The 13,182-nt window shown below is 55.4% G+C and overlaps 3 protein-coding genes across 4 annotated transcripts in view; all 3 read right to left on the reverse strand.

Annotated features, from left to right (window-relative positions):
- The window catches only part of LOC120868205 (cathelin-related peptide SC5), a 2,226-nt gene extending 1,766 nt beyond the window's left edge, over nt 1–460 (reverse strand). The window contains exon 1 of the mRNA XM_040246899.1: nt 242–460. Coding sequence (XP_040102833.1) covers nt 242–442 — 201 coding nt within the window. The 5' untranslated portion in view covers nt 443–460. The remainder of the gene's footprint in view (nt 1–241) is intronic.
- Nucleotides 461–3,307: 2,847 nt separating this feature from the next.
- LOC120868206 (cathelicidin-1) lies at nt 3,308–4,732 on the reverse strand. Of its 2 annotated transcripts, none has more exons than XM_040246901.1 (4): nt 4,524–4,732; nt 4,303–4,410; nt 4,084–4,155; nt 3,308–3,501 (listed from the first exon to the last, which is right to left on the reverse strand). In XM_040246901.1, the coding sequence occupies exons 1-4, from the start codon at nt 4,719–4,721 to the stop codon at nt 3,412–3,414; spliced, it is 468 nt and encodes a 155-aa protein (XP_040102835.1). In that variant the 5' UTR covers nt 4,722–4,732; the 3' UTR covers nt 3,308–3,411. The 2 variants fall into 2 exon arrangements, with proteins under 2 accessions (XP_040102835.1, XP_040102834.1); XM_040246900.1 differs by having other exon boundaries at nt 4,303–4,413; nt 4,524–4,722.
- Nucleotides 4,733–9,704: 4,972 nt separating this feature from the next.
- LOC120868207 (cathelicidin-4-like) lies at nt 9,705–11,090 on the reverse strand. Its single transcript, XM_040246902.1, has 4 exons — nt 10,887–11,090; nt 10,677–10,784; nt 10,472–10,543; nt 9,705–9,869 (listed from the first exon to the last, which is right to left on the reverse strand). The coding sequence occupies exons 1-4, from the start codon at nt 11,085–11,087 to the stop codon at nt 9,807–9,809; spliced, it is 444 nt and encodes a 147-aa protein (XP_040102836.1). The 5' UTR covers nt 11,088–11,090; the 3' UTR covers nt 9,705–9,806.
- Nucleotides 11,091–13,182: the final 2,092 nt, after the last annotated feature.

Below are 13,182 nucleotides of genomic sequence, written 5' to 3' on the forward strand. Positions count from 1 at the left end.
TGCATCCCTGGAGCTCCCAGAAGTCCAGGGAGCCGGAACCAGGTGTGTGGGGCGCCTGATCCCACAGCAGAGACGCTAAGGCAGGAAGCCTGGTGCCGGGAGATGACCCAGGTCTCGGAAGGTTAACCCACCTAGAGGGAAAGTGCCTTCCTGACAGGAGGACCAGCCTGAGCGAAGGGGCGACAGTGTGGCCGAGGATGTCAGGAGACAGATCCCCTTCCCAGCCCCCTCCCCAACTCACATCCTGCTTGGGAGGCGGGTCTAGCTCCAGGAGGCGGTAGAGATTAGCTTCTGAGGACCGCTCGTTGAGCTGATCCACAGCACGAAGCACGGCCTCCCTGTAGCTGAGGGCCTGGGCGCTGGCCGAGGGCAGCGCTAGTCCCAGCAGCAGTAGCCACAGCGAACAGCGCCCCAGGGAGAGGCTGGCTCCCTGGGTCTCCATGGTGCCCGGTCCTCATCCTCCCAGCCCTAGCGACCCTCCTTTTATGCTCAGCATGAGCCCTGATGCAAAGGCTCAACCAGGAGTCTTCCTGACCTGCCCCATCCCTGCCCTCCTCCCAGGGTGTGAGGTGGACTTGCCTAACCCCTGTTGTTGCTTCATGGGATTGCTAGGCAGCGGGCAGGGAGGCCCCTGTGCAAGGTGAAGAAAGGGTTTCTACATCTCCCTGACAATATCTCGGCCTCTTCTGGGGTCCATGGGAAGTGTCACAGGCAGGCTTGCCCAAGAGGATTGAGTCCTCCAGGAGACGGAAGGGCCAGGCACTGTCTACATCTCCTTGGCTTCCCCTCTATGGTCTCTCAGGATTCAGGATAAAAAAGTGTATTGCGCACTCAACCTTCAGCTCTCAGTACTGCCTAGCACCCAATAGGGAGTCATTTAATGATGCTTGACAGTTCTACTCACAACTTAAGACTTACACACACAGCTAGTCCCTAGGCAGACACAAAACCCACACCATCTATTTCTCTGTGCCCGGGCCTCAGAGAGTGAGTCCCATTTCTCCCCTCTGCTGGATTCCTCTTCATTCCTTTTATCTGTCTAATAATGTCTTGTCCTCAGACCCCACAAAACATGGCCTATTGTCCTGGCCACTCCCCAACAGAGCCTGAGGAAGTGTTACGTACACCACCTCCAACAATTCTTTGCTGGCTTACATTCAAGCCCATCACAGGCTGAGCAGCCCTCCCTAGATCCAGAGGCCACACTCAAGACTTGCCTTATTGCCACAGGTTCTGGGGACCCCCTGTCCTCCTGAACTTGCCCCTGACCAATTCTCTCTTGCTGTGCCTTCCTGGGTCCCCTCCTTCCTGGGGGCTCCTGCTGACTCTCCTCCAATGAGTCTCCTCTTGGGAGGCAGGGCTGGCTCAGAATCATCCAGGCTGCTTCTCCTCCCAGTCCTCACACGTTTCTGGGGACGGCCTTTCTCAAGATACCAGTGTCTAGCTCACACATACCGGACTTTGCCTCTGGTTTCAAGACTCCCATGAAGAGCCTGCTTGTCCGCACAGGGCTGGTGTCTGGGAGCTGCTTCAGGAGCACTGAGCTGGAAGCCTGGGAACCCTACCTGCTTCTTCTTCCTCCTGAGGACACTCCCCTGACCTCCCAGCACCCATGCCCTGGGCCTACCCCGTCTTCTCTCCTCTCAGTGAACCATAACCTCCAGACTCCACCTTCCTCGAATACCAGCTTCTCCCTGACCACTGTCCACCCTCCATGCTATTTTCTAGGGCTCCAACACACTGCCCATTTGACCGTTTCACCCCCTGCCTCTCGAGCCTACAAGCCCCCACCCTGGCATCAGGGCCTAGACGGTTGCTAGTCTCAGTTTTCCTCACCGTAGACTTGCGGGCCTCGAGTGTCAGACTGTCCCATCCACCCAAATCCCTCACGCCACTCAGAGCCTCCTGCTCCTCCCCACATCTCTGCCCCTGATATCTCTCTGCTTGCCCTGCTTTACCTCCTTGGAAGCCTTCAGGCATCTGCAGGCACAGAAGGCACCTCCTCCTCTTTTCTGACATAGGACATCAGTCTTCAGGACATCCCTTCTAATTTGACCCCCAAGTGACTCCACGTCCAGTCATCTGGACAAGTCACCAAGTAGAGTGGCCAGCGCTGGGTTGTGGAGGGAGTACAACCGGGAGAGATAATAAGCCAAAATATTAAAGGGGCCCAGAGGCCGTGAAGCAAATTCTAATCCAGTTTCCCTTGGGATGGCCACGTGACTGCAGTCCAGGGGTAGCTCATGGCCTCTGTGGGCCTCTGGGACTGGGGACAATTGTCTGGGACACCACGGAAGATGGCAGCTTGGATGTACGGTGGTGGTCACACACTCAGCCTTGGAGAGGAACGAGAGGTGGGCTTCTGGGCACCCTGGTTTCCTTCTCCAGGTTTGACCCTGGACTGTGGTCAAGTTGTATCCTTTTCCCAGATCAAAGGCTGAAAGCGACTTGATCACAATAGAGCATAATCAGCAATACGCGTAGTGACTGGTTCTGGTAACCCTGAAGCCCTCTCTGTGCTCTCCTGCCTCTGGGCCCTTCACTCTTACACGCTTCAGACTGAAGCCCTCTTCCCCATCCTTCCCTGATCCTTAGGAGGGTCCACTTCCTGGTTCTCAGGCTGCACTTCCAGCGATGTGAAAGGTGAAAGCATCCGGCTTTCCTGGTTTAGTCCTCACTGCCTGTTGGAACTGACGTCTGCTCAGGAAAGACATCACAGTCCTCATCTTAGAGTGGTTGCCCCCGCCTTCACAGCTGGTCCTTCAGAAATCCGCATGCACCTTTTCCCCAGCCAACCCAGGAATGAGCCCTGATCCTACATCGCCCCCTCCTCTGCTCCTCCCAGCCAGCGTCATGTCCATGAGACTCATGGGCCTTGCACCTGCAGGCTGAGCCCTGAGACTCAACTGCGTCTCTCTGAGTGCTTCCCAAGGTGAGAAGCATGGCCCCTCGTGGACTGTCAGCTCCATGAGAGCAGGATCAGCCTTCCCACCAGCCCTGCACACACAGCAGGTCTCCTTAGGTCCCACTGGGTGCTGGAGGAGGAGGGCAGGGCTGGGTGAAGGGCTCGGGAGGCGCCCAAGGATGGAGACGCTGTCCTGGAGTTCCTGAGGCTACTGCCTCCCTCGTGGATGGAACAGGGGCTTCACCCTTCTCTGTGTTCACAGGAGTGATCTCTCACACACATACACTCAAGGACACACACACACATACGCACATGGGTACACACACACGAGACATGGAATTGGTCAAGATTTTTTCTTGGTAACTGTGAGGAGGGGAGACAATGAAATTGAGACCTGGAGGATATCATGTCACAAGAATTTATTTTTCAGATTCAGTAGCTTGAGGCAGAGTCAGAAAACCCTTAGGACTCTTTTATGGCTTGTGACAGAAATCTACAAGAGCTAATTATCTGCAAACCCTCATCACTATGATGCGACAAATTCGGGCTGCCTGTGGTGGTGCCCACGGTTGCTTTGTAATCCTGATGCTCTGGTGCTGCGAAACAAGAGAAACACAGGTTGCTTGTTGGTACTGCATCACCATCAACCCAAGATCCCTCCCCACCTGGCCCTTCCTTTTTCAGGGTCACACCAGGATCCTTGGGGCACAAGTTCCCCTCTGGCTGTGATAGTTGGAGCATGAGGTAGAATCCCCACACTCACAAAGAGATGAAGAGACTGAGGGAAGACAGGGGCTTCCCAGAGTCACAAGCCCATCCCAGCAAAGCTGGAAGGGAGCAGAGGCTGAGGGCTCATGACTCTCAAAACTTTAGCACGGTCAGAATCCCTGGAATTCCTGGGAAAAGACAAATGGTCAGACCCCACCCCAGAGTCCAACTCAGGTGGTCTGAGTGGGGCTGAGAATCTGCCTTTCTGACAAGTTCTCTGGGTGGGGACCCCAGGAGAACCACTGCTCTAGGGACACACAGCCAGGACTGGAGACCTGGGGCTCGGGGAGGGAGGGGGCAGGATAGGAGGGCCTTTCTCTGCCCTGGATGGGGCAGTGGGTCGTTGGTCCAAAGGAAGTTCCACAACCCACCCCCACAGCAGTTCCCACAGTACAGAAGGGGCCACTTACATTATTACAGGTGATGTCGAAGGTCCCCCTGACCTGGTCCAGGGTGACTGTCCCCTCACACCGTTTCAGCAGCTGGAAGGGCAGGCTCAAGGTCAAACGGAACCACCCACCCCCAGGCCATAAGCTCCCAGGCTCACACCAGGGGCTGGGAACCTTGCTCGAAGCCCGCTGTTCAGCAGTCTGGCAAGCAGCCTCCCGCGCCCCCAGCCCCAGGCTCACCCCATTCTCCTTGAAGTCACACTGCTCCGGGGGCTGCTGGGTGGTCCTGGGACACACAGTCTCCTTCACCCTGAAGCTCACCCGCTTCGGGCTGTCTGGGTCTTCATCCTGCTGGAGGATCCGAGTGGGGAGACTGGGCTTGGGCTCAGGCTTCCTTCTCTACTCTGTGTCCCTGCTCCCCGACCCAGAGGGTCCCTTCCCCAGCCCCCTCCCTGGCTCACATCCTGAGGAGGCTGGTCCAGCTCGAGAAGACGGTAAATGTTAGGTTCTGAGGACTGCTCGTTGAGCTGATCCACGGCCCGAATCACGGCCTCCCTGTAGCTGAGGGCCTGGGCGCTGGCCGAGGGCAGCGCTAGTCCCAGCAGCAGTAGCCACAGCGAACAGCGCCCCAGCGAGAGGCTGGCCCTCTGGGTCTCCATGGTGCCCGGTCTGCCTCCTCCCAGCCCGAGGGACCCTCCTTTTATGTTCAGCCTGGGCCTGATGCAAAGACTCAACGTGACGCGCCCCATCCCTGGCCTCCTCCCAGGGTGCGAGGTGGACTTGCCTCAGGTATTGCTGTTGCTTCAGGGGATTTCTGGGCAGTCGGCAGGGAGGCCCCTGTGCAAGGTGAAGAAAGGGTTTCCCCATCTCCCTGACAATATCTCAGCCTTTCCTGAGGTCCTAGGGAAGTGTCAGGGTTGCTCAAAGGGGTTGAGTCCTCCAGGAGAGGGAGGGACCAGGCACTGTCTACATCCCTTCTGAGTCCACACCATGGGCCCCTCACGATCCGGGGTAAAGGAGTGTATTCAGCAGTCAGCCTCCACCTCTTGGCACTGCCTGGAACCCAGTAGAGAGTCACTTAACATTTGGTGAGTGGATGACAGTGCCGCATCTCAAGATGTACACACCAGCCAGTCCCTAGGGAGACACTAGGCCCACATCATCATCTCTGTGTCCAACCCTCAGACAGTGAGCTTCATTTGTCCCCTCTCCTGGATTCCTCTGCATTGCTTTTCTCAGTCTAAAAATGTCCTCTACCCAGAACCCACCAAACCTGACCTATTGCTTTGGCTGCCTCTCCTCTGGCCTGAGAAACGGTCATCTGCACACTTCTTTGCTCTGTTTCAAACTCAGGCCATCGCAGGCTGGACAGCCCTCCCTAAGTACAGGGGCCACACTCAAGCCTTATCTTTATCTTCATGGGCTATAGAGTACATCTGTCCTCCAAATACTGATTCTCCCCTGTCGCTTCTCTCCTGGGTCCCCTCCTCCTCTGTGGGTTCTGCTGAATCTCCTCCAGGGAGTCTCCTTTTAGGAGGCAAGGCTGGCTCGGGTGCATCTGGGCTGCTTCTCCTCCCAGTTCTCACAGGCTGCAGGGGCTTTCCCTTCCCTTTTCAAGACACAAGTTCTCATTCACACACATCACTGGTCTGTCTCTGGGTTCAAGACTCCCATGAACACCCTGGTTGTCCACACTGGGCTGTGGTCTGGGTGCTGCCACAGGAGCCCTGAGCTGGAAGCCTGGGGGCCCCATCTGCTCCTTCTTCCTCCTGAGGACACTCCTAGACCTCCCACCACCCCTACCCTGGTCCTACCCCGTCTTCTCTCCTCCAACAGGGAGCCGGAATGCCCAAAGTCCTCCTCTGTGTTCCTGGCTCTTCCCTGACCACTGTCCGCCCTCCATACTATAGTTAGGGGGCTCCTGCAAATCACTGATGTGGGCATTTCACCCGCCTCCTTGAGCCAGGGGCATTAGGGTCTGGATGGTTGGGTCTCTTTATTGTCGTCACTCCCCACCCTACAGGCCTCAGGTATCAGGTCCCAGGCCACCCCAATCACTCAGGCCCATCGGAGCCTCCAGCTCATCTCCCAACTGTGCCCCTGGTCCCTCTGCTTGCCCTGGCCTGCCTCCTTGGAAAGTCTTCCCTGACATCTAAGAACACTCAGAATCTCTTCCTCTTGGCTCTCACAGCCCTCAGAAAGTTTCTTCTCATTTGACTCCATGTCCAGTCCTGTGGGTGAGACACCAGGCTTGAGGGCTGGTGCTGGGTGGCAGAGAGAGCACAGATGAAAGATATAAGCAGCCAAAGTGTTACAGGAGCTTAGAGACCATGAAGCTAATTCTTATAAGGCTTCCCTTGGGATGGCCATGTGACTGGAGGCCAGGGGTAGCTCTTGGCATGTGTTGGCCTGTGGGACTCTGGGCAGTTGGCTGGGACCCCTTGGAAAGTGGCAGCTGGATGGATGGTGCTGGTTACACATCAGCCTTGGAGAGAGAAGGAGAGGTAGGCCTCTGTGCAACCTGGTTACACAGCCCAGGTCTTGCCCCAGTGGCCTCTTGGTCAAGCTGTATCCTTTTCCCAAGTCAAAGAAGGAAAGGGAGATGATTACAATAGAAAATAACTAGCAATATACATGGTTGCTGGCTATTAGGTAAGCCTGAAGCCCTCTCTTCGCTTTCTCGCCTCTGGGCCTTCGCGTTGGCTCACACTTCAGATTGAAGTCCCTTCCCGTGTCCTCCCCAGTTCTGTGTAGGATCCTCACTGAGGTCCTTGACGGCACCTCCCATGGTGAGGAGCATGTCTTCCATGCCCTGAGCAACCAGCTTTTCTGGTTTAGTCCTCATAGCCTGTTAGGGCTGAGGTCTTCTCAGGAAAGACAGCACAGCCCTTGTCCCCAGCCAGCATGTCCCCGACTCTGCATCTAATCCTTGAGAAACCCACGTGCGCCCAACAAACTCAGGTAGGAGCCCTGATCCTGCATTGCCCCCTCCTTTGCTCCTCCCAGCCATCCTTCCTGTCCATGAGACTCTGGGGCAAGGAGAAGCAAAATCCAGTCCCAAACAGTGCCCCCAGACCTCTGGGAACACCCATCAGCTCTCTGTGTAGGTCAGCTGATGAGGAAAATGAGGCCCACAGGTAAACCATTCAATCAAGGACCCCCCTCACTAGGAAATGGCAGACTCAGCAGGGTGACCCAAACCCTCCCTTAGGAAGGCGCTCTACCCTGAGACAAGCTTAAACCTCACCCAAAAAGCCCTGGAACTGGCGTTGCACCCCTGCTTTAGGACTCACTGCGGAGGGAGCTGGGCTTTCATGTCCCTTCACAGGCAGTCACTTACACAGGCCAAGCACAGAGGAGACAGAGTGCCCCAGCCATCTCCTGCGGAGGGGGAGCTGTGAAGGCAGCTGTGAACGGGGACCTGTGAGCCATTACGATCTACCTCCCACGGTCCCAACAGCTGGGGGTCCTCAGGGCAGCTGCCCCAGGACAGGATCTGAGCGGGACACTAACAATGCCTACTGCCCAATGCCCCACAGAGAGACCAGCATCCCTCTGGCCCCCCCAACCAAAGGGGTCAAAACTGAACTGTCATCTCCCCCCACACACATCTCGTACCTACACCAGGCGCTGAGCAGCCCGGGACCGTGCTCTCACAACCCACGCCCGCATGGTCCAGCCTGTCAGGGAACCAACCTGCCTCATCTTGTCTTCAGTACCTCATCCCAGGCAGCCCCACACTCTCTCAGCCTCTAGAGAGGCTATTCCCTCCTCTCGTGACCGCTGCCCTGGCCTGATGCTCAAAGCCGTTAATGGAAGGATCTGATATTTATTCTCTCGGGGAGTAAGAGGTCCAGGGATGGAACAGCAGACACTCAGAAGCCAATCCCCTTAGAAGGCGCTGAGTAGGCCTGCAGACCTCCCTGCCAGGGATCACTTCAGCTCCCTGCTCTAGGATTCAGATGGAACCAATGTAAGCATCTACCCCTTTCTGCTATCAGTGGTTACCTGCGCATGCTGAGAGCTTCCTCCACAGCAAGGAACGTCAGGTCCATGCCAATGTAGAATATGAAAGGACGAGACTGGCCCAAGGCTACAGGTGGGTGACCGTGGGAGCAGGATGGGCAATCATGGGGAGCGATTGAAAACAGAAGTGACCTGCACAGATGCCATGTCATCCTGATGAGGGGTCCGTCTCTCCGGTGGGGCTGGGGTGTGCCAGCGGTGACGGGCCTAATGTGGAACGTTTGCCAGTTTCCCTGGTGTAAATATTTCCACCGTGGCTGATTTCAAGCTACCAAGAGTGTAACAGCCAGCTCAAAAAACAAACTGACCATTTCACACTTGGCTCTACCAAGCCTGGATCCTCGGGCACAGACACAACCCAGCTCTGAGTTCCCTTTGTAGAGCTTCCCCCCACAGCATACGACGATATAGAGAGGATGCACAAGGTTCCTCTAACCTGTCTGCAATCAACCCATCTGCTTACCAAGAGGAGACAAGCCTGACAGGTAACAAAGTAAATGCTCTGTGAGATCCTACCCTCTGTCCCTCTCAGACAGGGGAATATGTCTTGGTTTACAGCGGCCCAGAAGGGGACTGAAGGCAAGCCTTTAGTGGAAGGAGTTTGTTTGCGAGGTACTTCCAGAAAAAGCCAGCAAAAGTGTAGACAGAAGGGTCAGGGCAGGACATGAGTGAGAAGAAAACATGTCAATAAACAGGTACTAAAGTGGATGACAGGAGCTCAACCCAGCTGGGGACCTCAGGCCGAGGTGTGATACGTCTGGAGGTGGGCCCCCGAGGGAGTGAGGAAAAGATGTTTTTACAGCAAGTTCCCCCAATGGTTAGTTGAAGCTGTTCCCTGATACAAACACCTGTCTGCTTCCTGTCTGCCTCAGAGCAAAGGTCAGCTAGAGAATGGGGAACGGGCAGGACATGGGGAGTGTCTGAAACACACAGGCAAATAGACATGTGACCTCTGTGTCACTCTGTCTCTCACGCCCTCATGGAGAAATCTTCACCCCAATGAGCAGGATACTTCTTTTTAATGGTGCAAATTTTTATACTATGTGATCGCTAAGCACAAACCCACCACTGACATCTGAGACCCAGCTGAAGAAACAGTATTGAGTCTAAATGCCACAGGAAAAGCCAGGAGGGATGGGCTATTTCAGAATTAACATTGTTGAGGGCAAGAAGTACGTCCTGGGTGTTGCACCTGCAGGCTTATCCCTGAGACTGAACTTTGTCTCTGTGAGTGTTTAACAAGGCGAGCAGCCTGGCCCCTCGTGGACTGTCATCTCCACGTGAGCAGGAACAGCAGCCCCACCAGCACTGCACACACAGCAGGTCTCCGTACGTCCTACTGGGTGTTGGAGGAGGAGGGCAGGGGTGGGTGAAGGGCTCTGGAGGGACCCGAGGGTGGGGACACTGTCCTGGAGCTCCTGGGGCTGCTGCCTCCTCCGTCCCCTCCTGGAAGGAACAGAGGCCTCATGCTTCTCTGTGTTCACAGGAGTGATCACACACACACACACACACACACACAGATGCACACACATTCGTGGGGGGCCTCCCAGAGTTAGGGATATGGTCCTGATAAGTGGGCAAAGGGGAGACAAGTGAAATTAAAGCCTGGAGGAAGCTGTTTTCACAAGAATTTATTTTCACTGTCCAGAAGCCTAAATCAGAACAAATCAGACACTTAGGACTCTTCCCCAGGTTTAGGATCCGACAGTCCTTCTCCATCAACCTCGGATTCTGGGTCCAAGCCAGATTGGCCATGGCCAGCGTATCCTGACACTCTGAAGCTGTGAAACAAGAAGACACAGGCTTCTTTTGGGACTGACTCAAGATTAACCCTTGACACACACCCCCCACACACACTGTGACCTTCCCGGGCTGCCCAAGGAGCCTTGGAACCCCAGGTCACGGTTTGGCTGTGACCCTTGGAGCATGTGGTTGAATCTCCACACCACAGACAGAGAGGAAACTGAGGGCCACAGACAGCATGGGGCTTCCCAGGGTCATAAGCACATTCCAGCAAAGCTGGATGAGAGCAGAGGCTGAAAACCCATGAGTGCAATCAGTGTGTCACAAACTGAGCTCAGTCACAATTCCCTGGAGGTCTTGTGAAAATCCAAATGGCTGGGCCCCACCCCAGTGTCAGATTCAGGAAGTCTGAGTGGGTCTTGAGAATCCATCTCATGTCAGTTCCCAGATGGGAACCGCAGTAGAGAACCCCTGCTCTAAGGGAGGCAGCCCCAGGGCTGGAGACCTGGGGCTTAGGGAAGGAGGGGCCAGGGTAGGAGGGCCTCTCTCTGCCATGGATGGGGCAGCAGGTCATTGGTACAAAGGATGGTCCACACACTACCTTCCCTAGAAACCCCCCAGTCCAGAAGGGGCCACTCACCTCATTGCAGTTTAGGTCAAACACGTCATTGGACGGGTCCAGGGTGACTGTCCCCACACATTGTTTCACCCACTGGAAGGAGAGGCTCAGGTCAAACTGGAACCCCGGGGCCATAACCTCCCAGCCTTACCCCAGGGACAGGAAACCTTCCCAGAAGCCCCCTGTTCAGCTCCCTGGGAAACATTGACCCCACTCCCAGCCTCACCCCTTTCTCCTGGAAGTCACACTGCTCCACAGGCTGCTGAGTCATCCTGGGGCACAGAGTCTCCTTCACCATGAAGCTCACAGGCTTTCGAGTGCCCAGATCTTCATCCTGGTGACGGATTAAAGTGGGGGGAAACTGGGTTCAGGCTCATTTTTCCTTCTCTGATCTGTCTCCCTGCCCCTCACCTAGACAGCCCCCTCCCCAACTCACATCCTTGGGAGGCAGGTCTAGCTCCAGGAGGCGGTAGAGATTAGCTTCTGAGGACCGCTCATTGAGCTGATGCACAGCCTGAAGCACGCCCGCCTGTAGCTGAGGGCCTGCCTGGGCGCTGGCCGAGGGCAGCGCTAGTCCCAGCAGCAGGAGCCACAGCAAACACCGCCCCAGCGAGAGGCTGGCCCTCTGGGTCTCCATGGTCCCCAGTCTGCCTCCTCGCAGCCTGAGGGACCCTCCTTTTCTGCTCAGCCTGGGCCTGATGCAAAGGCTTAACCAGGAGTCTTCCTGACCTGCCCCATCCCTGGCCTCCTCCCAGGGCATGAGGTGGACTTGCCTCAGCCCCTACTGTTGCTTCACGGGATTTCTGGGCAGTGGGCAGGGAGGCCCCTGTGCAAGGTGAAGAAAGGGTCTCCCTGACAACTCCTTGGTCTCTTCTGGACACCCTGGGGAGTGTCACTGGCAGGCTTGCTCCAAATGCTTGAGTCCTTAAGAGATCTGTCTTACGCCTGCACAGCTGACAACAGTTTAAAGGACTTTGCATGTGTGCATGCTAAGCCACTTCAGCATGTCCAGCTCTCTGCGACCCCATGGACTGTAGCCCACCAGGCTCCTCTGTCCACGGGATTCTCCAGGCAAGAACACTGGAGAGGGTTGCCGTGCCCTTCTGCAGGGGATCTCCCACATCCAGGGATCAAACCCATACATCTTACATCTCCTAAACTGGCAGGCAAGTTCTTTACCACTAGCTTCACATGGGAAGCCCTTAAAGGAGTATATTCAATAATAAATCTCCTGCTCAAGGCTCTTGGCCAGTAGGCACTCAACAACTTTCATGAATGATTGACAGTATCATCATGTCTAGAGCCTAACTGCCCCCCAAGCCAGTACCAAGGCAGGCATCAAGGCCACACCATCCTGTCCTCTGGGCTCAGTTCTCAGCCAGTCAGGAGCTCGGCTCCATCTGTCCCCTCTTCTGGATTCTTCTGATTACTTTCTCAGTCATATATTTCCTATGGCCAGATGCCTGGGCTGTTACCCTGGTACCTCCTCAACTATGAGGAAGTGTCATCTCTATCGTGACCACAGTTCTTTGTTCTCTCTCACAGTGAAGGCAACCAAAGGATGGACAGTCCTCACCAAATAATTAGGTTAGGTTAAAGCCTTTTCTTTATGCAGTTTCTAGCTCTCCCCTGACCACTGTCCGCCCTCCACACCATTGTCTAGGGGTCCTGCAAACCACTGATTTGACCATTTCACCTGCCGCCTTGAGTCAAGGGCAACAAGGTTTGGAGCTTGATGCTCGGTGTTGTCCTCTCCCTCCTGCCTGCATGCCTCGGGTGTCAGGCTCCCCTGTCCATCCCAAACACTCAGGCACCTCAGAGCCACCTGCTTGTCTCCCATCTCTTCCCCTGATCCCTCTGCTTGCCCTGAACTTCCCCTTAGGAAGCCTTCACTGATGTCCAAGGAGATTCAGCACCTCCTCATCTTGGGTCCCGCAGCCTTCAGGAAGTCTTTTCCAATTTGACCTCAAGCAAATTCCTGTCCCATGCCCTGGTAGGGACACCACGCTGGGGTGGCCAGTGTGCGGGGTTTTGAGAACACAGCTGGCTGAGAGGATAATGGACCAAAGCAATAGATGGGCCACAAGCCAAGAAGGAAATTCTTGTACAAGTTTCAGGAGGAATTATCATGTAGTTGTGAGTTCTGGGGTTGCTTTGGTCTTAGTTTTCCTATGGGACCCTTGGGGACTTGGCCAGGCCCCCTCAGAAGGTGGCAGGTGGATGGATAGTGCTGGTTACACATCAGCCTTGGAGAAGGAAGGAGAGGTGGGCCTCTGTGCAACCTGGTTTCACAGTCCAGGTATTGCCCAGTGGCCTATTGGTCAAACTGTATCCTTTTCCCAACTCAAATGAGGAAAAGGAGATGTTCACAGTAGAAAAGAATTGGCAATACATATGATTACTGGCTACGAGGTAAGCCTGAAACCTTCCCTGTGTCTTCTTTCCTCGGAAACGTTATATTTGCTCATACTTCAGACTGAAGTCCCCTCTCCCATCTTTGCAAACCCTCAGGATGTCAGGGTGAGCCTCCTGGGAGACCACAACATTTGAGCAGGAAGTGAGCTGAGCCCATCCAGACATCAACTTCCGGGAGGATGGAGGAGGACAGGGCCCTTCACACGAGGCCCACACACTCCTCCCTCTTCCTGGGTGCCTCTGTGTTCCATCCCCACGGACTGGCTTGTGCTAGCAGAGGTCTTCCATCTGCCCACGGGTGCACTGGGAAGGTAGAA

This window comes from Oryx dammah, unplaced genomic scaffold (assembly GCF_014754425.2).
Source record: "Oryx dammah isolate SB20612 unplaced genomic scaffold, SCBI_Odam_1.1 HiC_scaffold_9, whole genome shotgun sequence".
Lineage (NCBI taxonomy): Eukaryota > Metazoa > Chordata > Mammalia > Artiodactyla > Bovidae > Oryx > Oryx dammah.